The sequence below is a fragment of the Phocoena phocoena genome, chromosome X (genome assembly GCF_963924675.1).
Source record: "Phocoena phocoena chromosome X, mPhoPho1.1, whole genome shotgun sequence".
Lineage (NCBI taxonomy): Eukaryota > Metazoa > Chordata > Mammalia > Artiodactyla > Phocoenidae > Phocoena > Phocoena phocoena.
The window spans coordinates 31,738,151-31,763,748 of NC_089240.1; the positions used below are offsets into that span (position 1 = coordinate 31,738,151).

Consider the following 25,598-nt stretch of genomic DNA (forward strand, 5'->3'; position numbering starts at 1 on the left):
CATAAATTTTCAATTTACTTAAGAAAATACCTAAGAGTAGGATTACTGGGTCACTTGGTAGACATATGTTTAACATTATAAGAAGCCGTCAAACTGTCTTCCAAAGTGACTGTGCCAATTTGCATTCTCACCATCATGAATGAAGGTTCTTGTTACTCTGTGTCCTTGCTAACTAGCATAGCTCCTTTGAGTACTTTTCATAGTTGTTGACAGGCTGCGAACATATTTGCATACCCCTTTGCCTAACATCACTTTTAAAACATTTTATCTATGATACCACATTTAATTGCTTGACTTTGTGCCTAGGACTATCAAGTTGCTACAGCAATACAAACTAAATTTTATATTGCATATTATAATCTTTATAAATCTATTATTTTTTATGTGTGAACAGGATCTTGTTTTACATAATACTTCAAAAAAAGATGTAGAGTATAGATGTGATGGTATGTGACTTCTAAGGCTAGATCAGAAAAGGCACTGCAACATATCTGACTTTTCCTCTTGGATTGCTTGCTTTGGGGGAAGCTGGCCAGGATGTCTATTTATCTATATTTCCACTCTTCTGTTTTTTTTTTTTTTAATTACAAAAAGTTTTTTGAACCTTTTAATAATTGATATGGCAAATTTTCTTTCACTAAACATATATTTCAAAACTTTTTGGCAATTCTTATACATTTACTTTTCTAAATGAACTGTAGATTATTTTTTCCAGTTTCTAGAAAACGGCATATAATTGAGTTTTTTCCCTGCAAAGAATAACATGCTTTTACAGTAATTAAGGTGTCATTTTATATGCATCATTATATAAAGAACAAGAATATCTTTTCCCCACTAAATTATCTTGGTACCTTGTTGAAATTCAGTTGACCGTAAACAGAGTTGTTTATTTCTCTTAACCTGGTCTTAGAGAATGGCCTGTGAAGTATTCCCTCCATTTCTGTTTTTGTGAAGATTGATATTAATTCTTCATGAAATGTTTGGTACATTTCACCAATGAAGTTGTTTGGGTTTTGGCTGTTCTAAGTGGGAAGTCTTTTGATTCCTTCTTCGATCCCTTTCTATAAGTCTATTCAGATTTTATATTTCTTCTTGGGTCAGTTTAAGTAATTTGTGTCTTTCTAGAAATTTGCACATTTTTTCTAGGTTATCTAATTTGTTTGTATACAGCTGTACATTGTGTTTCCTTATAATCCTTCTATTAAATTTCTGTAAAGTTAGTATTTATTTTACCTTTTTTATATTCATGACTTTGGTAATTTGAATCTTCTCTCTTTTTTTTTCCTTGGTCATTCTTGCTAACGGTTTTAAAAATTTGGTAATGTTTTCAAAGACCAACTTTTGATTTCCTTAATTTTTTCCTATACTTTAATTTCTGTTCTAATATTTATTATTTTCTCTATTCTACTTTGTTTGGCTATCATTTTTTTTTTCCCTTGTCTCTTATGGTGCAAGGTGTTAGGTATTGATTTAAAATATCTTTTAGATGGAGGCATTTATAGCTATAAATTTCACTCTGAGCACTGCTTTAAGTGCATCCCATAAATATTGATATGTTTTGTTTTCCTTTTAATCTACAATTATATTTAAAAATTTACTTTGCCATTTCTTTTTTTTTGTTTTCTTCACTCTGACGTTTGCTGGTCAACAGTGTGTCCTCAATGGTATTATTCTGAGAACCCACAACTACTGAGCAAGGGAGAAAACATCGTACAGTGTATTCAGTTCTGTTCTCTCCATCTGGAGCTAGCCTACAGGTTGATTATATTTTAATACTTTTTACATAATGTTAGAATGGCACACATTGTCGTCATTTTGATGGGAAGATTCACTAATCTGGCAGCTATCGTGTTTACTCCTTGTATTTTTCCCTTTTAGTTCTATTCTTTTCAGCTACAAAGATAAAGTGTTTAATACTAAATGTGGGGGAAACATAATCATTTTTGATCTATTTCTTCCTCCCACCCATTGCTTTTCTTTCAAAAATATTTTTGTATTTTCTTTTGCTTCTATTCTCATGACAATATATTGTATCTAAGCTCTTCCTGCTGTCTTACATTGTTTGTCCTTAAATCATCTGAGATTTGCTCCCAAGAGCAAATTTATTTATTTTATGGCATTTGCTTCCAATAGCAATTTGTTACATTTATCCATTCCATTGTTAAGCAGTTCTTATTAATAAGAGATTCTTTTTTTTTTTTTTTTTTTGTGGTACGCGGGCCTCTCACTGTTGTGGCCTCTCCCATTGTGGAGCACAGGCTCTGGACGTGCAAGCTCAGCGGCCATGGCTCATGGGCCAAGCCGCTTCACAGCATGTGGGATCTTCCCGGACCGGAGCACGAACCCGTGTCCCCTGTATCGGCAGGCGGACTCTCAACCGCTGCACCACCAGGGAAGCCCAGTGAGAGATTCTTAAACTTAATGTTTTGAAGGACGTAGGGATCCTCTCACAATTCAGACTATCTTAAATGTAAAAGTTAATTTATTTCACTCATCTAATGCAAAAACCTAGGAATAGATTTCCTGTCTTTAGGCATGGCTGGAACCAGGTGCTCTAAAGATTACCTGGTTTCTTTCTTGTTTTTCAAATCTGCTAAATCATTATCAGAGTCATGTGGTCATTTAAAATAGGCTTCCATTCTCTCATGTGTAGATCTGTTGAAAAAGAGATTGCTTCATTCTCACCAGTTTTAACAAAGGCATTGGGCCTGGTTACCTTGGTCCAGTGGGTGATATGCCAAGCAATAGGTATCATTTGAATTGCTGGACCTCACTCAAATATCCACTACAAAAGCTTCATCTTTCAGATTGTTATGACTTTTCTCATTGAAGATGTAGGCTTTCCAGCAGTTATCCGATAATTCTAGATAGGTTTTCTTTAAGTCCACAAGTAGTTGGAAGCTGCATCAGCAAAGGCTTGATTATACTATAATATACAATACACATAGTATATTATATACTATAGTATACGGTACTATAATATTTGAGGAATAACACGTGCACATTATAATATTCTGCTTTTGCCATATGCTCTTATATTTTTGCATTTAATATGTCATAAATGTCTTTATAATATTAATGATAATTGTAAGCTATTTTTTAATTGGTAAAAATGGCCGACTACCTTGTTTCATCATGATGTATTCTATGGGAGTCTGAACAGTCTCTGGATTCAGACTTTTGAGAGTCAAATTTCAGAGTCAAACAAATCTGTTTGAGAGTCAAACAAATTTCTGTTTGTTAAGCTCCCTAAATACCTGTCATCAGAAAAATGGGCACAAAATTATTGGAATTAAATCACTAATTGAGATGGTGACTGAAAAGGATCAACGTGGTGTGTATAATTTTCTGGCTTAGATTTTATGCCATGCTTCCCAATGACCATTCGTCTACTTTGCGTACATGAATTTTTCACAGTTTCCACTTTATAACCAGTATAGATATCTAAGGTACAAATCTGAATCAGATCAAAAAGTTTATAATTCTAGAAAAATGTTCATGGTTGAGTAATGTATACTTATGCTGTTCTTTGTGATCATCTGTCTTTGCAGTGTATTCTGTTTTGATTTTTATTGGATTTTTTAACACCTTTATTGGAGTATAATTGCTTTACAATGGTGTGTTAGTTTCTGCTTTATAACAAAGTGAATCAGTTATACATACACATATGTTCCCATATCTCTTCCCTCTTGCGTCTCCCTCCCTCCCACCCTCCCTATCCCACCCCTCTAGGTGGTCACAAAGAACCGAGCTGATCTCCCTGTGCTATGTGGCTGCTTCCCACTAGCTATCTATTTTACATTTGGTAGTGTATATATGTCCATGCCACTCTCTCACTTTGTCACAGCTTACCCTTCCCCCACTCCATATCCTAAAGTCCATTCTCTAGTAGGTCGGTGTCTTTATTCCCGTTTTGTCCCAGGATCTTCATGAACTTTTTTTTTTTTTCTTAGATTCCATATATATGTGTTAGCATACAGTATTTGTTTTTCTCTTTCTGACTTACTTCACTCTGTATGACAGACTCTAGGTCCATCCACCTCTCTACAAATAACTCAATTTAGTTTCTTTTTTTGGCTGAGTAATATTCCATTGTATATATATGTCACATCTTCTTTATCCATTCATCTGTCAGTGGATACTTAGGTTGATTCCATGTCCTGGTTATTGTAAATAGAGCTGCAATGAACACTGTGGTACATGACTCATTTTGAATTATGGTTTTCTCAGGGTATATGCCCAGTAGTGGGATTGCTGGGTCGTATGGTAGTTCTATTTGTAGTTTTTTAAGGAACCTCCATACTGTTCTCCATAGTGGCTGTACCAAATCACATTCCCACCAACAGTGCAAGAGGGTTCCCTTTTCTCCACACCCTCTCCAGCATTTATTGTTTCTAGATTTTTTGATGATGGCCATTCTGACTGGTGTGAGATGATATCTCATTGTAGTTTTGATTTGCATTTCTCTAATGATTAATGATGTTGAGCGTTCTTTAATGTGTTTGTTGGCAATCTGTATATCTTCTTTGGAGAAATGTCTATTTAGGTCTTCTGCCCATTTTTGGATTGGGTTGTTTGTTTTTTTTGATATTGACCAGCATGAGCTGATTGTACGTTTTGGAGATTAACCCTTTCTCAGTTGCTTCATTTGCAAATATGTTCTCCCATTCTGAGGGTTGTCTTTTGGTCTTGTTTATGTTTTCCTTTGCTGTGCAAAAGCTTTGAAGTTTCATTAGGTCCCATTTGTTTATTTTTGTTTTTATTTCCATTTCTCTAGGAAGTGGGTCAAAAAGGATCTTGATGTGATTTATGCCATAGAGTGTTCTGCCTATGTTTTCCTCTAAGAGTTTGATAGTGTCTTGCCTTACATTTAGATCTTTAATCCATTTTGAGTTTATTTTTGTGTATGGTGTTAGGGAGTGTTCTAATTTCATTCTTTTACATTTGCTGTCCAGTTTTCCCAGCAACAGTTATTGAAGAGGCTGTCTTTTCTCCACTGTATATTCTTGCCTCCTTTATAAAAGATAAGGTGACCATATGTGCATGGGTTTATCTCTGGGCTTTCTGTCCTGTTCCATTGATCTATATTTATGTTTTTGTGCCAGTACCATACTGTCTTGATTACTCTAGCTTTGTAGTATACTCTGAAGTCCAGGAGCCTGATTCCTGAAGCTCCCTTTTACGTTCTGAAGATTGCTTTGGCTATTCGGGGACTTTTGTGTTTCCATACAAATTGTGAATTTTTTTTTTCTAGTTCTGTGAAAAATGCCAGTGGTAGTTTGATAGGGATTGCGTTGAATCTGTAGATTGCTTTGGGTTGTAGAGTCATTTTCACAATGTTGATTCTTCCAATCCAAAAACATGGTGTATCTCTCCATCTATTTGTATCATCTTTAATTTTTTTCATCAGTGTCTTACAGTTTTCTGTATACAGGTCTTGTGTCTTCTTGTGTAGGTTTATTCCTAGATATTTTATTCTTTTTGTTGCAGTGGTAAATGGGAGTGTTTTCTTGATTTCACTTTCAGATTTTTCATCATTAGTATATAGGAATGCCAGAGATTTCTGTGCATTAATTTTGTATCCTGCTACTTTTCGAAATTCATTGATTAGCTGTAGTAGTTTTCTGGTAGCATCTTTAGGATTCTCTATGTATAGTATCATGTCATCTACAAACAGTGACACCTTTACTTCTTCTTTTCCAGTTTGGATTCCTTTTATTTCTTTTTCTTCTCTGATCGCTGTGGTGAAAACTTCCAAAACTGTGTTGAATAACAGTGGTGAAAGTGGGCAACCTTGCCTTGTTCCTGATCTTAGTGGAAATGGTTTCAGTTTTTCACCATTGAGGATGATGTTAGTTGTGGGTTTGTCATATATGGCCTTTATTATGTTGAGGAAAGTTCCCTCTATGCCTACTTTCTGCCGGGTTCTTGTCATACATGGGTGTTGAATTTTGTCAAAAGCTTTCTCTGCATCGATTGAGATGATCATTGGGTTTTTCTCCTTCAGTTTGTTAATATGGTGTGTCACATTGATTGATTTGCATATACTGAAGAATTCTTGCATTCCTGGAATAAACCCCACTTGATCATGGTGTATGATCCTTTTAATGTGCTGTTGGATTCTGTTTACTAGTATTTTGTTGAGGATTTCTGCATCTATGTTCATCAGTGATATTGGCCTGCAGTCTTCTTTCTTTGTGACATCTTTGTCTGCTTTTGGTAGCAGGGTGATGGTGGCCTCGTAGAATGAGTTTGGGAGTGTTCCTCCCTCTGCTATATTTTGGAAGTGTTTGAGAAGGATAGCTGTTAGCTCTTCTCTAAATGTTTGATAGAATTCGCCTGTGAAGCCATCTGGTCCTGGGCTTTTGTTTGTTGGAAGATTTTTAATCAGTTTCAATTTCAGTGCTTGTGATTGGTCTGTTCATATTTTCTATGTCTTCCTGGTTCATTCTCCCCACGTTGTGCATTTTGAAGAGTTTGTCCATTTCTTCCAGGTTGTCCATTTTATTGGCATAGAGTTGTTTGTAGTAATCGCTCATGATCCTTTTAATTTCTGCAGTGTTGGTTGTTACTTCTTTTTCATTTCTAATTCTGTTGATTTGAGTCTTCTCCCTTTTTTTCTTGATGAGTCTGGCTAATGGTTTATCAATTTTGTTTATCTTCTCAAAGAACCACCTTTTAGTTTTATTGATCTTTGCTATCATTTCCTTCATTTCTTTTTCATTTATTTCTGATCTGATCTTTATGATTTCTTTCCTTCTGCTAACTTTGGGGTTTTTTTTTTTCTTCTTTCTCTAATGGCTTTAGGTGCAAGGTTAGGTTGTTTATTTGAGATGTTTCCTGTTTCTTAATGTAGGATTGTATTGCTATAAACTTCCCTCTTAGAATTGCTTTTGCTGCATCCCATAGGTTTTGGGTCATCGTGTCTCCATTGTCACTTGTTTCTAGGTTTTTTTTATTTCCTCTTTGATTTCTTCAGTGATCACTTTACTATTAAATAGTGTATTGTTTAGCCTCCATGTGTTTTTATTTTTTACAGATCTCTTCCTATAATTGATATCTACTCTCATAGCATTGTGGTCAGAGAAGATACTTGATTCGATTTCAGTTTTCTTAAATTTACCAAGGCTTGATATGTGACCCAAGATATGATCTATCCTGGAGAATCTTCCATGAGCACTTGAGAAGAATGTGTATTCTGTTGTTTTTGGATGGAATGTCCTATAAATATCAATTAAATCCATCTTGTTTAATGTATCGTTTAAAGCTTGTGTGTCCTTATTTATTTTCATTTTGGATGATCTGTCCATTGGTGAAAGTAGGGTGTTAAAGTCCCCTACTATGATTGTGTTACTGTTGCTTTCCCCTTTTATGGCTGTTAGTGTTTGCCTTGTGTACTGAGGTGCTCCTATGTTGGGTGCATAAATATTTACAATTGTTATATCTTCTTTTTCGATTGATCCCTTGATCATTATGTAGTGTCCATGTCTCTTGTCTTTATTTTAAAGTCTATTTTGTCTGGTATGAGAATTGCTGCTCCAGCTTTCTTTTGATTTCCATTTGCATGGAATATTTTTTTCCATCCGCTCACTTTTAGTCTATTTGTGTCCCTGGGTCTGAAGTGGGTGTCTTGTAGAAAGCATATATATGGGTCTTGTTTTTGTATCCATTCAGCAAGCTTGTGTCTTTTGGTGGGATCATTTAATCTATTTACATTTAAGGTAATTATTGATATGTGTGTTCCTATTCCCATTTTCTTAATTGTTTTGGGTTTGTTATTGTAGGTCTTTTCCTTCTCTTGTGTTCCCTGCCTGGAGAAGTTCCTTTAGCATTTGTTTTGTAAAGCTGGTTTGGTGGTGCTGAACTCTCTCAGCTTTTGCTTGTCTGTAAAGGTTTTAATTTCTCCATCTAATCTGAATGAGATCCTTGCTGGGTAGAGTAATCTTGGTTGTAGGTTTTTCTCCTTCATCACTTTAAATATGTCCTGCCAGTCACTTCTGGCTTGCAGAGTTTTTGCTGAAAGATTAGCTGTTAACCTTATGGGGATTCCCTTGTGTGTTATTTGTTGTTTTTCCCTTGCTGCTTTTAATATGTTTTCTTTGTATTTAATTTTTGATAGTTTGATTACTATATGTCTTGGCATGTTTCTCCTTGGATTTATCCTATATGGGATTCTCTGTGCTTCCTGGATTTGATTAACTATTTCCTTTCCCATATTAGGGAAGTTTTCAACTATAATCTCTTCAAATATTTTCTCAGTCTTTTTCTTTTTCTCTTCTTCTTCTGGGACCCCTTTAATTCGAATGTTGGTGTGTTTAGTGTTGTCCCAGAGGTCTCTGAGACTGTCCTCAGTTCTTTTCATTCTTTTTTGTTTATTCTGCTCTGCAATAGTTATTTTCGCTATTTTATCTTCCAGGTCACTTATCCATTCTTCTGCCTCAGTTATTCTGCTATTTATCCCTTCTAAAGAACGTTTAATTTCATTTTTTGTGTTGTTCATCATTGTTTGTTTGCTCTTTAGTTCTTCTAGGTCCTTGTTAAATGTTTTTGTATTTTCTCTATTCTATTTCCAAGATTTTGGATCATCTTTACTATCATTATTCTGAATTCTTTTTCAGGTAGACTGCCTATTTCCTCTTCATTTATTAGGTCTGGTGGGTTTTTACCTTGCTATTTCATCTGTTGCGTGTTTTTCTGTCTCTCATTTTGCTTAACTTACTGTGTTTGGGGTCTCCTTTTCACAGGCTGCATGTTCATAGTTCCCGTTGTTTTTGGTGTCTGTCCCCAGTGGCTAAGGTTGGGTCACTGGGTTGTGTAGGTTTCCTGGTGAAGGGGATTAGTGCCTGTGTTCTGCTGGATGAGGCTGGATCTTGTCTTTCCGGTGGGCAGGTCCACTTCTGGTGGTGTGTTTTAGGGTGTCTGTGGCCTTATTATAATTTTAGGCAGCCTCTCTGCTCATGGATGGGGCTGTGTTCCTGTGTTGCTAGTTGTTTGGCATAGGGTGTCCAGCACTGTAGCTTGCTGGTCGTTGCATGAAGCTGGGTGCTGGTGTTGAGATGGAGATCTCTGGGAGATTTTTGCCATTTGATATTACTTGGAGCTGGGAGGTCTCTTGTGCACCAGTGTCCTGAATTTGGCTCTCCCATCTCAGAGGCACAGCACTGACTCCTGGCTGGAGCACCAAGAGCCTTTCATCCACACAGCTCAGAATAAAAGGGAGAAAAAATAGAAGGAATGAAAGAAAGAGGGTAAAATAAAATAAAGTAAAATAAAATAAAGTTTTTAAAATAAAAAATAATTATTAAGAAAACAATTTTTTAAAGTAAAAAAGAAACAAAAATGGATGAACAAAACCCTAGGACAAATGTTGAAAGCAAAGCTATACAGACAAAATCACACAGAAGAATACAGATACACACTCACGAAAAGAGAAAAAGGGGAAAAAATAATATATCTTTGCTCCCAAATTCCACCTTCTCAATTTGGAATGATTCATTGTCTATTCACGTATTCCACAGATGCAGGGTACATCAAGTTGACTGTGGAGATTTAATCTGCTGCTCCTAAGGCTGCTGGGAGAGATTTCCCTTCTCTTCTTTGTTCGCACAGCTCCTGGGGGTCAGCTGTGGATTTGGCCCCGCCTCTGCGTGTAGGTCACCTGAGGGCGTCTGTTCTTCACTCAGACAGGACGGGGTTAAAGGAGCAGGTGATTCGGGGGCTCTGGCTCACTCAGGCTGGCGGGAGGGAGGGCTACAGATGTGGGGGGAGCCTGCGGCGGCAGTGGCCAGCATGATGTTGCACCAGCCTGAGGCGCGCAGTGCATTCTCCCGGGGAAGTTGTCCCTGGATCACAGGACCCTGGCAGTGGCAGGGTGCACAGGCTCCCGGGACGGGAGGTGTGGAGAGTGACCTGTGTTTGCTCTCAGGCTTCTTGGTGGCTCCAGCAGCAGTCTTAGCATCTCTTGCCTGCCTCTGGGGTCCACGCTGATAGCCGCAGCTCGTGCCTGTCTCTGGAGCTCCTTTAAGCAGTGCTCTTAATCCCCTTCCTCGCGCACCAGGAAAGAAAGAGGCAAGAAAAAGTCTCTTGCCTCTTCGTCAGCTCCAGACATTTTCCCCAACTCCCTCCTGGCTAGCTGTGGTGCACTAGCCCCTTCAGGCTGTGTTCACGCAGCCAACCCCAGTTCTTTCCCTGCGATCTTACCGAAGCCCGAGCCTCACCTCCCAGCTCCCGCCCGCCCTGGCACGTGAGCAGACAAGCCTCTCAGGCTGGTGAGTGCCGGTCGGCACCGATCCTCTGTGGGAATCTCCCCGCTTTGCCCTCCGCAACCCTGTTGCTGCGCTCTCCTCCGCGGTTCCGAAGCTTCCCCCCTCCGCCACCCACAGTGTCCACACACGAAGGGGCTTCCTAGTGTGTAGAAACCTTTCCTCCTTCCCAGCTCCCTCCCACTGGTGCAGGTCCCGTCCGTATTCTTTTGTCTCTGTTTTTTCTTTTGACCTACCGAGGTACGTGGGGGCATTTCTTGCCTTTTGGGACGTCTGAGGTCTTCTGCCAGCATTCAGTAGGTGTTCTATAGGAGCAGTTCCACAGGTGGATGTATTTCTGAGGTATCTGTGGGGAGGAAGTTGATCTCTGTGTTTTACTCTTCTGCCATCTTGAAGCTCCTCCTGCCTTTTCTTAATAATTAGTTTTTTGGGAGTGTGTTGTTTAATTTTCATGTATTTGAGAATTTCCCAAATTTCACTTTATTATTGATTTCTATTTTTGTTCCATTGTTGTAGAACATACTTTGTATGGTTTCAGTCATTTTTAATATAGTGAGGCTTACCTTATACTCTAAAGTATGGTCTACCCAGGAGAATGTTCCACATGCACTTGAGAAGTGTATGTATTTTGCTCTTGTTGGGTGGAATGTTCCATAGATGTGTGTTAGGTCTAGTTCATTTATAATGTTGTTTAAGTCTTTTATTTCTTTAGTGATCTTCTACCTACTTGACTTACCCACAATTGGGAGTGGAGTATTGAAGCTTTATAGGGTTATTATTTAGTTATTTATTTGTCCTTTCAGTTCTACCAGGTTTTCGTCATGTACTTTGTGGCTCTGTTAAGTGCATATATGCTTAAAATTGTTATATCTTCTTGATGGTTTGTTCTCTTATCAGTACATATAATGTCCTTATTTATCTATAGTAGCAATTTTTTTCTTAATATTTATTTTTTCTAAATTTATCATAGCCACCACAGCTCTCTTTTAGTTATTATTTGCATGTATATCCTTTCTCCATCCTTTTATTTTCAACTGAGTTGTGTTTTTGAATCTAAACGTGTCTCCTGTAGATGACATGAATTTGGATTATTTTTTAAAGTTTATTTTACTTATCTCAGCCTTTTCATCACTGTACTGAATTATTTTATATTTACTGATTAATTACTAATGAAGTTAAGGAAAGATTTACATTTGTCTTTTTGCTTAACGTTTAACTTCCCTTTTTGTTTCTTTCCTAATAAAATTCTGAGCTTTTTCTTAGTGACTGCCCTGGAAAATACTAGTAACATCTTACTTTTAAAAATGTAATTGAGAGTAACACCAAGTTCATTTCAACAGTATGCAAAAACTTTGCTCCAATATCGCTCCCCTTTCTTTGTACTATTATTGTCATGCAAATTAAATCTTTGCACAATATAATCCCATCAACACTTTTTTTCTGTGTAGTTTTAAGGTTTTCTTTTCCTTTTACTGAAGTTTAGTTGTACGATATTGTATAAGTTACAGGCATATAATATAATGATTCACAATTTTTAAAGGTATACACCATTTATAGTTATTATAAAATATTGGCTATATTCCCCATACTGTACAGTATATCCTTGTAGCTTATTTTATACCTAATAGTTTGTACTTTTTAATCCCCTACTCCTATATTGCCCCTTCCCCCCTCACCCCTGATAAGCACTAGTTTGTCTCTATATCTGTGAGTCTGCTTCTTTTTTGTTATAGTCACTAATTCGTTGCATTTTTTTTTCAGATTCCACATATGAATGGTATCATACAGTATTTGTCTTTCTTCATCTGACTTATTTAAATTAGTGTAATGCCCTTGAAGTGCATCCATGTTGCTGCAGCCACTGTGGAAAACAGTATGGAGGTTTCTCAAAAAACTAAAAACAGAACTGCCATATGACCCAGCAGTTCTACTCCTGGGTATACATGCGAAAAAAATAAAAACACTAATTTGAAAAGATACATGCACCCAAATGTTTGTAGCAGCATTATTTACAATTGCCAAGATATGGAAGCACCTTAAATGTTCATCAACAGATGAATGGATAAAGATGTGGTATATATATATATATATATATATATATATACAATGGAATACTACTCAGCCATAAAAAGAAAAGAAATTTTGCCATTTGCAGCACCATGGATGGACTTGGAGGGCATTATGCTAAGTGAAATAAGTATGCATTTAAAAAAAATCAGATAGTCAAGGAAAATAAAAATAAAACTACATTTATATTATCATTTATATTTACTCATATATTTACCTTTACCTCTTTATTTCTTTCTGTGATCCAGTTTACTGTCTAGTTTCCTTTTATTTCAGTTTCAAGGGCTCCCTTTAGTATTCTTCTAGAAAAGGTCTGCTGGTGATGAAGTCTATCAGTTTTTGTTTATTTGGGAATGTCCTAATTTCTTCCTCATTTCTGAAGGATAATTTTGTTGGATATAGAATTCTTGGTTGACAGTCTATTTCTTTCAGTACTTTAAATATGTCTTCATACTGCATTCTGGCCTTCAAGGTTTTTGTTAAGTCAGCTGTTCACATTATTGAAGATCCCATATATATAATGAGTCACTTTTATTTTTCTGCTTTGAAGACTCTCTTTCCTTTGGTTTTTGGCCATTTGACAAATATGTCTGAGTATATCTCTTTGAATTTATCTTACATGGAGTTCATTGAAATTCTTACATGTTTCATTTAATGGTTTTCATCAAATTTTGTATGTTTTTGGCCATTATTTCTTCAAATAGTCTTTCTGCCCTCTCTTTCTCTATCTCTGGGCTTCTCGTTTTGTGTATATTGGTTTACTTGATATTGTCCTGTAGATCTTTGAGGCTCTGTTTAGTTTTCTTCATTCTGTTTTCTTCTGTTCCTCATACTGGAGGAACTCAACTGACATTTTTTTCATGTTGGCTGATTCTTTAGTCAGTTTAGATCTACTGGTGAAACCATGTTGAATGAATTTTTCATTTCATTTACTGTACATCAACTCTGCAATTTATGTATAATATATATTTATATATAAATGTGTGTGTGTATGTGTAATGTTTGAACTTTCTCAGGGACAGGTTCTACTGACAATTTTTTTTCCTGCGTATAGATCATTCACTGTTGGTGTTTTGTGTGTCTCAAATTTTATTTTTGAAAATGGGGCATTATAAGTAATGTAATATGGCTACCATGGAAATGAGAACTTCACTTCCACTCAGTAGTTGTTGCAATTTTTGGTTTGTTGTTATTATTGTTACTGTTTGTTTGTTAATGACATTACAGAACTAATTCTATAAGATTTGTATTCTTTTTCTTATGTGTCCACTGAACTCTCAATTTAGAGCTCATCTAATGATTAAACAGTGATTTCCTTAAATGCTTTAAATCAATAAGTTGCCCATACTTTGCCGAGGGATTCTGTGCATGTGTTGGGGCATGTCACTGACGGATGAATGGACAAAGAAGATATGGTATATCCTTACAATGGAATATTATTCATCATTAAAAAGGGGGACTTCCCTGTCTGTTCAGTGGTTAAGACTCTGCACTTCCGCTATGCTAAGTGAAATAAGCCAGTCACAGAAAGACAAATACTGCGTGATTCTACTTATGTGAGATACTAAATTAGTCAAACTAATAGAAACAAGGAATAGAATGGTACTTTTCAGGGGCTAGGGAAGGGGGAAATGGAGAGTTGCTAATCAGTGGGTATAAAGTTTCAGTTATGCAAGGCGAATAAGTTCTAGTGATCTGCTGTACAACATTGTGTCTACATATAAAAATACTGTTTAAAATGTGTTAAAATGGTAGATCTCGTATTAAGTGTTCTTATCACAATAAATTTTTTTAAATGTGGGGATAAGAGGTATCTCTCTGCATCTGTACATTTCAAATAACTAAAAAATTCCTCTAGTCTTTTTTTTTTAATCAGAAAACTGTTAGGACAAGTTAGTCTCCTTTTGGACAAGTTACAATGGTAGCATTTTTTTTTTTTTTTTTTTTTTTTTTTTTGCAGTACGTGGGCCTCTCACTATTGTGGCCTCTCCCATTGTGGAGCACAGGCTCCAGACGCACAGGCTCAGCGGCCATGGCTCACGGGCCCAGCCGGTCTGCGGCATGTGGAATCTTCCCGGACCGGGACGCGAACCCGTGTCCCCTGCCTCGGCAGGCGGACTCTCAACCACTGCGCCACCAGGGAAGCCCACAATGGTAGCATTTTGATTTTTGACTGAAAGTCTGTTTTTCTCTCCACCCCTGGCCCCGACCGAATCCCTTTGTCCTAAATCTGATCCACTGTCTAACTTTTTTACACACACACCCCCACTTATGTGCAAACCATGATTCCAATAATCTTATTAACATAACTTCTCACCCCCAGGTCACAGGGCTTTGGAAGGACAGTGTAATAAGCAGCACAGAAAGCAACTTGTTTACTTTTCCCAGCCTCTTGAGAGATGTGGGTCTCTAATTAACTTAAGATTTCTTTTAATCACACCTAGTGAGATCTTGTCCTTGTTCTTTGTGCTATCCTGTAACATCTGCCGTTTTATTCTAGCAGGCATTGGTGATTGATGACACTTTTGTTCTGCCATTTTCTCTTCTTGTAATCTGACTGTGGTATAAGCCTTTTATTTCAAACCATGGTCAGGGCTTTTATGTCTCCTATTTCCTTTGCCTTGTAGATGGAACCTTTGCCATCAATATCACTTAAAGTAGGGCAAATATATTTTATCTCCACTTTGGGTAGAACCTGTTATACTGCTAACCAAGCAGGGCTCCTTTATACTGTCAGGGCTTTCAAGAGTTTGAGTGAGGTGGGTTTTAGTTTTCACTCCCCCTTTATTGCTCTTCCTTGGACTGCCACAGGGATAGAGGCAGGGCTGTGATAGTATCTGTTATCCTCACTGGTATGAAGGCAAATCATCAATCCCTTCTGAATCTTAACCACTGTTCTTGAATCTAATTTGTGTGGCTAGACTCTCACTCCCCTTGGATAAGATTGTTCTTAGTTCTCATGTAAATACCCTCAATGTTTCCTGAGCCTGACACCCAGGATGTGCATATCTTAGAAGATTCTCAACATGAGAATCCATGCAGAAGATTCTCCACATGAGAATCCGTGCTACATTAAAACATAGAATTGTTCAGATAATGAGCTTTAGGAAGTGAAGTTGTGGCAACTACCTTTCTTAAGCAGACAGGAGCAAAGGAACAGCAGGAAGGTGCTTGTAAAAACATCTATGCACGTTTTTTTTTTCTCTCTCTTTGAGGAAGTCTATACTACTATTTGTCTCTAATTGAAAGCATCTGCTTAAGTACCTTTATAGTTTATATACTATAACTAAAGCATACCAAATGTCATTTCCAGACTATTTTTCTATTTAAAAGGGTATTATAGTAACTTACCTGTTTTTCTTCCTAATTATTCTTACTTATGAAGCAATGTTAGGATTACAGGCTCTTGTATATGCTATTTGGGCCTATCCAGATTCCCATTACTGGGCTTTTCCATCCCTCTCTCAGTTGTGGCTGTTGGTTCCTGGCAGGTTATGTTTGTCCCTTTCTCCAGGGGATTGCCCTTGGCTGGAGGAAGATACCTCATGAAGAAATATCAAGGAGATTAAGTCTAACCACCACTACTACCTCAGGTGACCCAACCCACTCCCTCCCACCCCCTCCCCCTGCTCTGTCTGATATCCCAGAGCTCCCTGTGGAATCAGGTTGAATCTGGATTCTAAAACTACAGCTTCTCATAGCTTCTTGCCCTGCCCTGTTCTGCTTCCCTCCTTTACCCACAGGTTCCTCCTGAGAGCACTCCCTCAGTAAATCACTTGCATTGGGATCTCTCGGACACTACTATGTTTTACACATGTGGCAATCTAATAAAATACCCGCGGCTAGCTATGTTAACAACAGAAAAGGCAGGATAAGAACCTATTACCGCTTTTAAGCTTTTTAGAGAGTTCATTGAGCTGTGTGTTCGCTTTCTCCATAATATTCTGTTAGCACAGTATTGCATTAAGTCTATGTCCAGCACATCTCTTAGCCTGGCCTTGTATATGCACTTTAGATTTATGTGTGAGAGACAGTACATAGGATACTGTGATTAGTAGATTTTTTAAATGTTTCATCTTTTATTACCTCTGTTTAGAACTCTGAAAAGATGATAGAAAACATCAAATATTCCCTGCATTCTGAAGTTTACTTTATAAAAATTATTAGGTTTCATTATATATTTCTTAGTATTTCTTCTTAGTTTCTAGTGTGTCTGGTCCTAAAAAAAAATAGTATAAAAGGTAGTCCAGCTAAAGCCACCACCTGTATTTCTATACAGAGCTTCTCCTTTATGTCCTTATCAACATTTATATCCAGATGAAATGGACTGAATCATCTAGAAGGAAATAAGAAACATTTCCATTTGCCTTTTCCTGCAGTATGGGGCTGAACCCAAGCAGTGAAACCTATAGGCTCCTTCCTTAGGATCTCATCCTAACTCTTAAAAAAAAATTAAACATGCCTATAACACCTTTATATAACTTACATCTCAGATGAGAGAGAAGGCATACCTGAGCTTAAAAACATGTGTTACTGAATCCCCAGTAGTCTTAGTTTACACAAGGAACCCCCTTCTCCATTATCCCAGAAACCTTTAACACTTCTAAAACCCAGGAATAATCTCAAAGCAATCCATTCAAAACTCAGAATTCAGTAAGTGTTTGATTTCTAAAATATAACTTTGAATTCATACTCATGAGATCACATTTTTCTGCCTATGAGACTTATGTTTGGGGATTTGGGTCTTAAAAGGCATTGGCAACTGGCTCTGATGGCACCTGTTGTCCAAGACCAGCCTTCTGCTTCTGTGCTGAGCCTTTTTCTCCTACACAAACTGCCTTTCCTCCTGTGAGTTGCCGTGTGGCAATTTCCTATCTTTTCCTACCAGGTGAAATTGGCCAGTCGACCCTGACAGCCTTACATAAATCTAAAAATCTGCAAGAAAGCACATTCCTTTCATCTCAGCATATTCATTTCTCAGTATTCCCTGAGATCTTTATGGCAGTTATCTGACCTCATCTTCATGCTGCATATACTAAAGGGATGGGCAGCTCCTGTTAAGGCATGGAAAACAATTAGAAAAGGAAGTCCTGTTGTACTGTTTCCCCAAGGTATGTGTATTTTCCCATAATAATGAAAATCTACTGTAAGGAGACGTACTCTATTTTTAGACAGAGTGCACTTTAAAAGATTTTTATTTCAATGACACCTCATTACAAGTCTTAAGTTCCTTGGCAGGATAAATCCAGTTTCTGGGTAATCTATTGTGCTCTACTGAGCTGTAACTTCATAGTACATCTTAATATTTAGTAAGGTTTAAATTATGTAAATGTTTTTTGGTGTGTGTGAACTAATCTAAAATACTTAAAACATGTTTTTCTTTCATTAGAACAGCCTAGAAAATACACAGCTGATATTCCTATACATTTAAATGATAATCCAGTTTGCTATTGAATGTTATATCTGGTTGGAGAGGTAAAATTACCCAAGTTATTGTTTGACCCTCCTTTCATATTTTTTAATCCTGTTCCTTTGGATGTAACAACTGTGATGGATGTCAACATTTTGCCTCAAAACTATTTCAGGTAGATGCCTAATGTGAATTGACCACATTTTCTTTAGGTGCTTTTTTCTTTCTGTCTGTGTTATATGAGTCATGAACAATGTCTGACTTGTTTCTATAGTTGGAGTGAACTACTAAAATATTTAACTGTACATTTAAATTAAAAATACCCCCAAAAAGCCCATTTAGTTGTCTCACCATTAGTCGTTTAATTTTCTGGTAAAAATTTTTGGTATATCTCTTTATGTGGTATGAGAAGCAAGCTTAAAAACTCAGTGTATTAGTTTTCTTTTGCTGTGTGACAAATTACCACAGACTTAGTGCCTTAAAACATGAATTTGTTCTCCCAGTTTCTTTGGGGGCGTAGGTGGTGGGTGGGTCAGGAGTCCAGGTTAGTTTAGTGTCCACTGCTCACGGTCTCAGTAGGCAGAGCTCAAGGTGTGGGCTATAGCAGCAGTCTCCTCTGAGGCTCAGTCCTCCTCCATGCTCTCTGGTTGTTGGCAGAACTAATCCTTGTAGTTGTAGCACTCAGACATCGTTTTTTTGCTGGCTGTTGGCTCGGACAACTCTCAGCTCTTAGAGGCCACCCTCAAGTCTTAGACATGTGGTCCCCTCCTCACAACATGGCATTTAACTCATTCAAAGCCAGAAGTATACAATCTCTCTGACTTTTCTCTCTCACCTGATTAAATTGGATCTGCCCCTGATTATCTCCCTTTGCTTACTCAAATTCCATTGACTAGGGACCTTCATTACCTATGGAAAGTTCCTTTACTATTGCCATATAGCATAACTTAATCACCAAAGTGATGTCTCATCATATTTACAGATCCTGCCACCCAAGGAGTGGGAACTATGCAGTTTGTACACTAAGGAACAGGACCCTTGGTGGCCATCACAGAATTCTGCCTATCATGTGCACATACCATAGAGAATGCAATCAGTTTTCATTTTTTAAAAAATTTATGAACAGCTCAAATTCCCAGGACTGTATTGGCCTAGACATATTATGAACCCTCACATTACAAAACAAATAGAGCTTGTGTTTGTGTATATATGTATGTATGTATGTATTAAAAAAAATATATATATATATATATATATATATACATATATATAAAACTGCTGGGCTGCTGAGAAGTGTGGGAGGTCTCTAAAGGGTGTCAGATCAAGCCAAACCAGAAGAATACATTCTTATAAGCTGAAACCAGAGTGGGAGCGGTGAACTGTAATAAAATGCCAAATGCAAGCTTGTTCTTAAACTGGGACAACTTCAAGATAGGAAAACTTAATCTCTGATTCCTGGATTAATCTGGAAGAGGCTAAAATGGTTCCACGTGAGTAAGTCCTTCTATCTTTCAGCAGAAGCAAGCAAATCTTCTCTAGATCAGTGGTTCTTAAACTTTGGTGTATGTCGGAATCTGAATTTCTGTATAGGAAATTAAAAGAATGTATATGTAGATATTTAAAACTATGAAGATCATTTATCAAGATAGACAAATATAAGTCCAATATTTAAAATTCAATAGCATTTCAGCTTACAACATTTAGAACGTGCAACTGTAAAACTACTATTCATAAAAACATTAACAATTAAAGATAATAGGAAGAATTGTATGGAACTGTATGGAGAAAATTATAAAATTTAAGTCAAAGAACTCATAAATAAATGAAGATTTACACATATTCATGAATTGGGATATTTAATATTGTAAAAAGGACAGTTTTCTACAAATCAATTTAGATATTTCATGCAACTGAAATAAAAATTCAAATAAATTTTTTCATAGAGATTGACAGGTAAAATTCTAAATTTTATATGAAAAAATCAAGGGTCAAGGGTAGCCAAGCCACCCCTGAAGAAAAAGAATAAGGTGAGAAGGGCTTGGCTTCCCAAATATCAAGACTAATAAATCAATGTGATAGTGGTGCAGTGATAGAGAAAATGTGCAAAGGAGTAGAATAGAGTTGAAAAAGGCCCACACATGGATGGATACTGAATAAATGACAAAGGTAGTATAGCTCTATGGAGCAAAGAGATTACTATTCAATAAATGGTGCTGGAATAATCGATTGTATGGAATATTTCAAACTGGATTCCTGTCTTAATACACGAAAATTCATTACACATGGATTGAAGGCTTAAATGTGAAAGGTCAAATGTAAAAAAGAACTTAGAGGACTTCCTTGGTGGCACAGTGGTTAAGAATCCACCTGCCGGTGCAGGGGACACGGGTTCGAGCCCTGGTCCAGGAAGATCCCACATGCCATGGAGCAACTAGGCCTGTGCACAACTACTGAGCCTGTGCTCTAGAGCCCATCAGCCACAACTACTGAGCCTGCATGCCACAACTACTGAAGCCCGTGCACCTAGAGCCTATGCTCTGCAACAAGAAGCCACCGCAATGAGAAGCCCACACACCACAATGAAGAGTAGCCTCCACTCACCACAACTAGAGAAAGCCCGCACGCAGCAACAAAGACCCAATGCAGCCAAAAATAAATAAATTAATTTAAAAAAAAAGATAGGCAATTTGAATATAGGCAAAAAAAATTAAAACAATTTTAATGTCTGTGGGTAGAGAAAGATTTCTTAAGCCTTAAAATCATGCTAACAATAAAATAAATAACTGATACAAATTAATCAGAAAAATATCAAGTAACTCAACAGAAATGTTGACAAAAAGTTTCAATCACTTTCACAGATAAAACGGAAAATAAACACATGAAAACATATAATTGACCTCTTTGTAAACTTGGAAGTAAAAATTAGTGACTGCAATAAGATAGTATTTTGCTTGTCCTAGGTAGGCAAACATTAATAAATCAGGTTACTAGTTACAGTGTCAGTGAGTAGGACAACACTGGATAATACTATGTAAAGTGTAACATCGGCATATTTCATAGCCCAACATTTACACTTCACAGTATATACAAGAAAAACTCATCAGGGAAATGCAAATCAAAACCACAATGAGAAATCACCTCACACCTATCAGAATGGCAGTTGTCAAAAAGACAACAAATAATAAATGTTGACGAGGATGTGGAGAAAAGGGAACCTTAGTTCACTGTTGGTGGGAGTGTATATTGGTGCAGCCACTATGGCAAACAGCATGGCAGTTCCTCAAAAGATTAAAACTAGAGCTATCATATGATCCAGCAATTCCAGTCCTGAGTATATATACAAAGAAAATAAGAACACTAATTCAAAAAGATTAATGCACCCCAGTATTCATAGCAGCATTATTTACAATAGCCAGTGTATGGAAGCAATTTAAGTGTCCATCAACAAATGAATGGATAAAGAAGATGTGTTTATATTCTACATATTCAATGGAATATTATCCAGTCATAAAAAATAATGAAATTTTGCCATTTGCAACAACATGGATGGACCTGGAAGGTATTATGCTTAGTGAAGTAAGTCAAATAGAGAAAGACAAATACTGTTATGTTTTCATTTATATGTGGAATCTAAAATATAAAACAAATGAATATAACAAAAGGGAAACAGATTCATAGATACAGAGAACAAACTAGTGGTTACCAGAGGGGAGAGAGGTAGGGGGAGGGTCAAGATAGGGGAAGGGGATTAAGAGGTACAAACTACTATGTATAAAATAAATAAGCTACAAAGATATATTATACAACACAGGGAAGATAGCCAATATTTTATAACTGTTTTTTGAATTTCTTTTTTTCATACAGCAGGTTCTTATTAGTTACCTATTTTATACATATTAGTGTATATATGTCAATCCCAATCTCCCAGTTCATCCCACCAACACCACCCCCACCCCGCTTTCCCCCTTTGGTGTCCATATGTTTGTTCTCTACATCTGTGTCTCTAGTTCTGCCTTGTGAACCAGTTCATCTGTACCATGTTTCTAGATTCCACATATATGCGTTAATATACAATATTTGTTTTTCTCTTGTGACTTACTTCACTCTATATGACAGCCTCTAGGTCCATCCATGTCTCTACAAATGACCCAATTTCGTTCCTTTTTATGGCTGAGTAATATTCCATTGTATATATGTACCACATCCTCCTTTTCCATTTGTCTGTCAGTGGACATTTAGGTTGCTTCCATGACCTGGCTATTGTAAATAGCCAATATTTTATAATAACTTTAATATTGAATCACTGTGCTGTACATCTGAAACTAATATAACATTATAAATCAACTATACTTAAATAAAGTGCACGTGTGCTACAAGGTATGTTTGAAATTAGTCATAGTTGCATTATTCAGAATAGCAAAATCTGGGAACTGCACAAATGTCCAGTGACAGGTAAAGGGATAAATAATTTGTGATATATGTGTATGTGAATATTTCTATACCTGTGAAGTGGAGGAACTTCAACTAATGAGACAACTGTATTATGAATCTTAGAAAACAAAATATTGAGATTAATAAAAAGTTAAGGAAGACTACATATATTGATATCCTTTGTATAAAATGACAAAACAGGAAAGTGAAACAAATTTTTATTTAGAAATATATGCCTATATATACAAAGAAATAGATGTAAAGAGTGGCTGGTTTACATCTTAAAATTATATAAATTGTGAGGATTTGTATACCGATGTGAATTGCCTATTAGCATTATTTTCATAAACTACCAGATCTTGGACCCACCTCAGAGCTTCTCTAGCTCAATACCTTATTTTACAGTTAAGCATTCTGAGATCCAGAGAAAATGAGTTCCATGTGTGATGTAATGGTTGGAAATAAATGAAAATTGTCCAAGTTGAGGAGCATAGAACGGCCTTTAGTTTCTAACATTTGGCCTGCAAGATATGATGAGTGCTTACTTATACCTCGGGGGCTTGCTTTCAATGCCATTTTGTGAGAGAGTGTAGTTCCTCAACCTTAACTTTACAACTTTGGGATTCACAGTTTTTCCAAGACCCTATCTTGTAAGTAGACACTGAACTTTGTTGTTTAAATAGGAAATAGACATGACTTGAATTACATTGTACTAGAAAGTACTTTTTTTTGGTCAAGAAACGTCTCATATATGAATTAATCTTTTAATCTTTCAGCTTTTAAATCATTGTATAATGGTTATCAATTTTAAAAATACCTCAAGTTAAAAGCTGAGTCTTACAAAACATGGTATAATGAAATGAGCATGTAAAAGGGACTGTAGAGATGATGTAACCTATTCTCATTATATATACAATAAAGTCAATAGCATTAATGACTTATCTGATGACAGTTAACTAGCAACAGAATTGGATTCAAACCTGATTTATAAACTGCTTTTTCATGTTTTATCCAGTGAACCATATGAGTTTAACTAATTCAAGTTGAGAGCTTTCTTTATTTCTTCTAGTTAATTAGCTGAATAATCTTCATTCTAATTAAAGTACTAGGGAAATATGATTCCCATTTGATAGCACTTATTATTTGCTGTAGGAACCTACATATATAATAAAACAAAGTAATATGGTGAAATATTTATTGACAACTAAAATTTACCAAGTATTAGAATTGAGGTGAATACTACATACTATGCTACTAAAAATCACAAACATTTTAGATTGGCTAAATAAATTATAGTATATAATGAAATATGCAAACATTTAATAGAATTTTTTTGATAGTAATGATTGAAAAAATATTCATGATATATGTGTACAAGTGCTTAATTGTACCCAAATTAAAGAAAAATATGTGTATATGCATTTGTTAATATTTAGTCTACATGCATTAAAGCTTTAGCTGTTCAAGCAGTAATTTCTAGTAAATTTTTGTCAGGACATGTTAAAGGACAATGCTTTTAGCATGGCTGTGGTTAAAAACACATTGCACTTAATCAGGCATTTTAACCCTGTTATTTTAATCCTGACAGGTCAAAAGGAACTTTTGATCACCTCATGTAGTTCTTGGTTAAATCAACATATTATCAATTTTACTTATATTGTTTCCAGAAAACGAGAGATGATACAAAAATATCTTTAGTAGTTGGGCATATTATTGTAAATATTTATTGTTTTAATTTTTCTAATGATTCAAAAAACAGAGGAAACCACATTTAAATCCAATTACTTGTGCATGTTTTGAGCTAATTTTTTCTTTTAATTTTAAACAGGGATTCAATTTTCAGTGCCCAGATTTCCCCAACAAGGCTTCTTGATGGTGACGTGATTCAACCTCTTTCTGTGAATTTTCCAAAAGGCAGAGTCGTTTTGTGCTCTCCCAGTGGAATTAATGCTGCGCTCACCTGTCATCTCAGCTTCAAATCATCTAAACCTGTGTCATTTTTCACCAGTGTTCTTTTCTGCCATAGCAGGGGTAAGTGGTAAGGCATTTAAATGTAGATTCTTTTGTATCTGACAGTGAAGAATAATAGATTTATATTCTATACTATTATAAAATGTTTAAAAGAGGGACATCTAAAATAATGACTTTGGACATAAAGGTTTTTTAAGAAAGTTCCAAATGCAGTGTTGCTTTCACGAGAAACAGGGTGATAGTGGCTGCCAGCCTATACTCTGGGACTAGGCTGCCTGGATTTGAATCCTGGCTCTGTTAACTTTGGTGAAGTTATGTCATCTTCTGAGCCTCTCAGTTCCCTCATCTGTAAAATGGGGGTCATAGCAGAACCTATCTCATCTGTAATAATGAGAAATTCATTGAGTTAATTTTTATTGAGTAATTGTACAAGAACTGGCACAAAGGAAATGCTAAGTCAGTATTAAATGAAAATGAGAAACATCAGCACAATGAGTTTCCAAACAATATGATTTTGTTACACGTTCCTTTGACAGACTCAAGGAAATTAAAGGACATCTTGGTTAAACCATGTTTCTGGATTTCTTACCTTTTAGGACCAGAAATTTCACTTTTACATTATACCCTGAGATGATTTGACTCTCCAAAGGGCAAGAGGTGAATGTATAGAGCAATAAAGTTTGTTAAAAATGTTTATAGTGTAGAGTGAATTGTACACTAAAGATGAATATGTACTCTATGTGATAATTTATTAACTTTTAGTGAGGTCATTACTATATAGCATATTTATAGTCTAAGGATTGATTTATGCATTAGGAATTAGAAGGGTGAGAGAGACAGATGGTACTGGATTGTTGCATCCAAGGCAAAGCGTGGCTGTATCCAGAACACGGTTCATGGAGTTCTAAGCTCCAGCTTCCATGTCCCTTTCTCACATATGTTGATGGATAAAATTATCTAAATTATACCTCTCAGACTCCTATTTTTCTCTTTTGATGCTCACAGTCCATCTTTTGTTGACATTAAAAAAAAACCTTTTTTTTAATGGCGTTGCTTTAGGCTCCTCTCAAGAACTGAACTCCATGCCTCCATCCTGGGAAGTATTCTGTCCTTCTGTATGTTACTGACCTTGTTCATAGAAGTTTAACTTTACTTCCCTCTAGTCCACAAATTCAATGCCAAGAGCACTAAGTAAGGTGTACCTTTGAGCTCACCAATAAAAATCATGAATAACTTATCCATGAATGTCTTCAAGCTAATGAAGGCTCAGACCACGTTCACAAGGTGAGGAAGGAAATAGCTTCAGTAAATGTTGTGTGAGCTAGATGGCTTCTTGGACGGTGGTACAGTTGCCTCTAAGAGAGGCATAAACAGGTTTCATTTTTACAGTGTGTTGACGTCTGGTCAGCAAACAGGATGTAAGGAGACCTGACAACAGTCTCCAGAAAGAGGAGGGC

At 36.4% G+C, this 25,598-nt stretch overlaps 1 protein-coding gene across 1 annotated transcript in view; it reads left to right on the forward strand.

The window, feature by feature from the left end:
• The window catches only part of CFAP47 (cilia and flagella associated protein 47), a 503,782-nt gene that overhangs the window by 159,172 nt on the left and 319,012 nt on the right, over window positions 1-25,598 (forward strand). Inside the window, 4 exon segments of the mRNA XM_065900147.1 lie at window positions 395-446; window positions 17,719-17,914; window positions 23,999-24,201; window positions 25,201-25,256. Coding sequence (XP_065756219.1) covers window positions 395-446; window positions 17,719-17,914; window positions 23,999-24,201; window positions 25,201-25,256 — 507 coding nt within the window.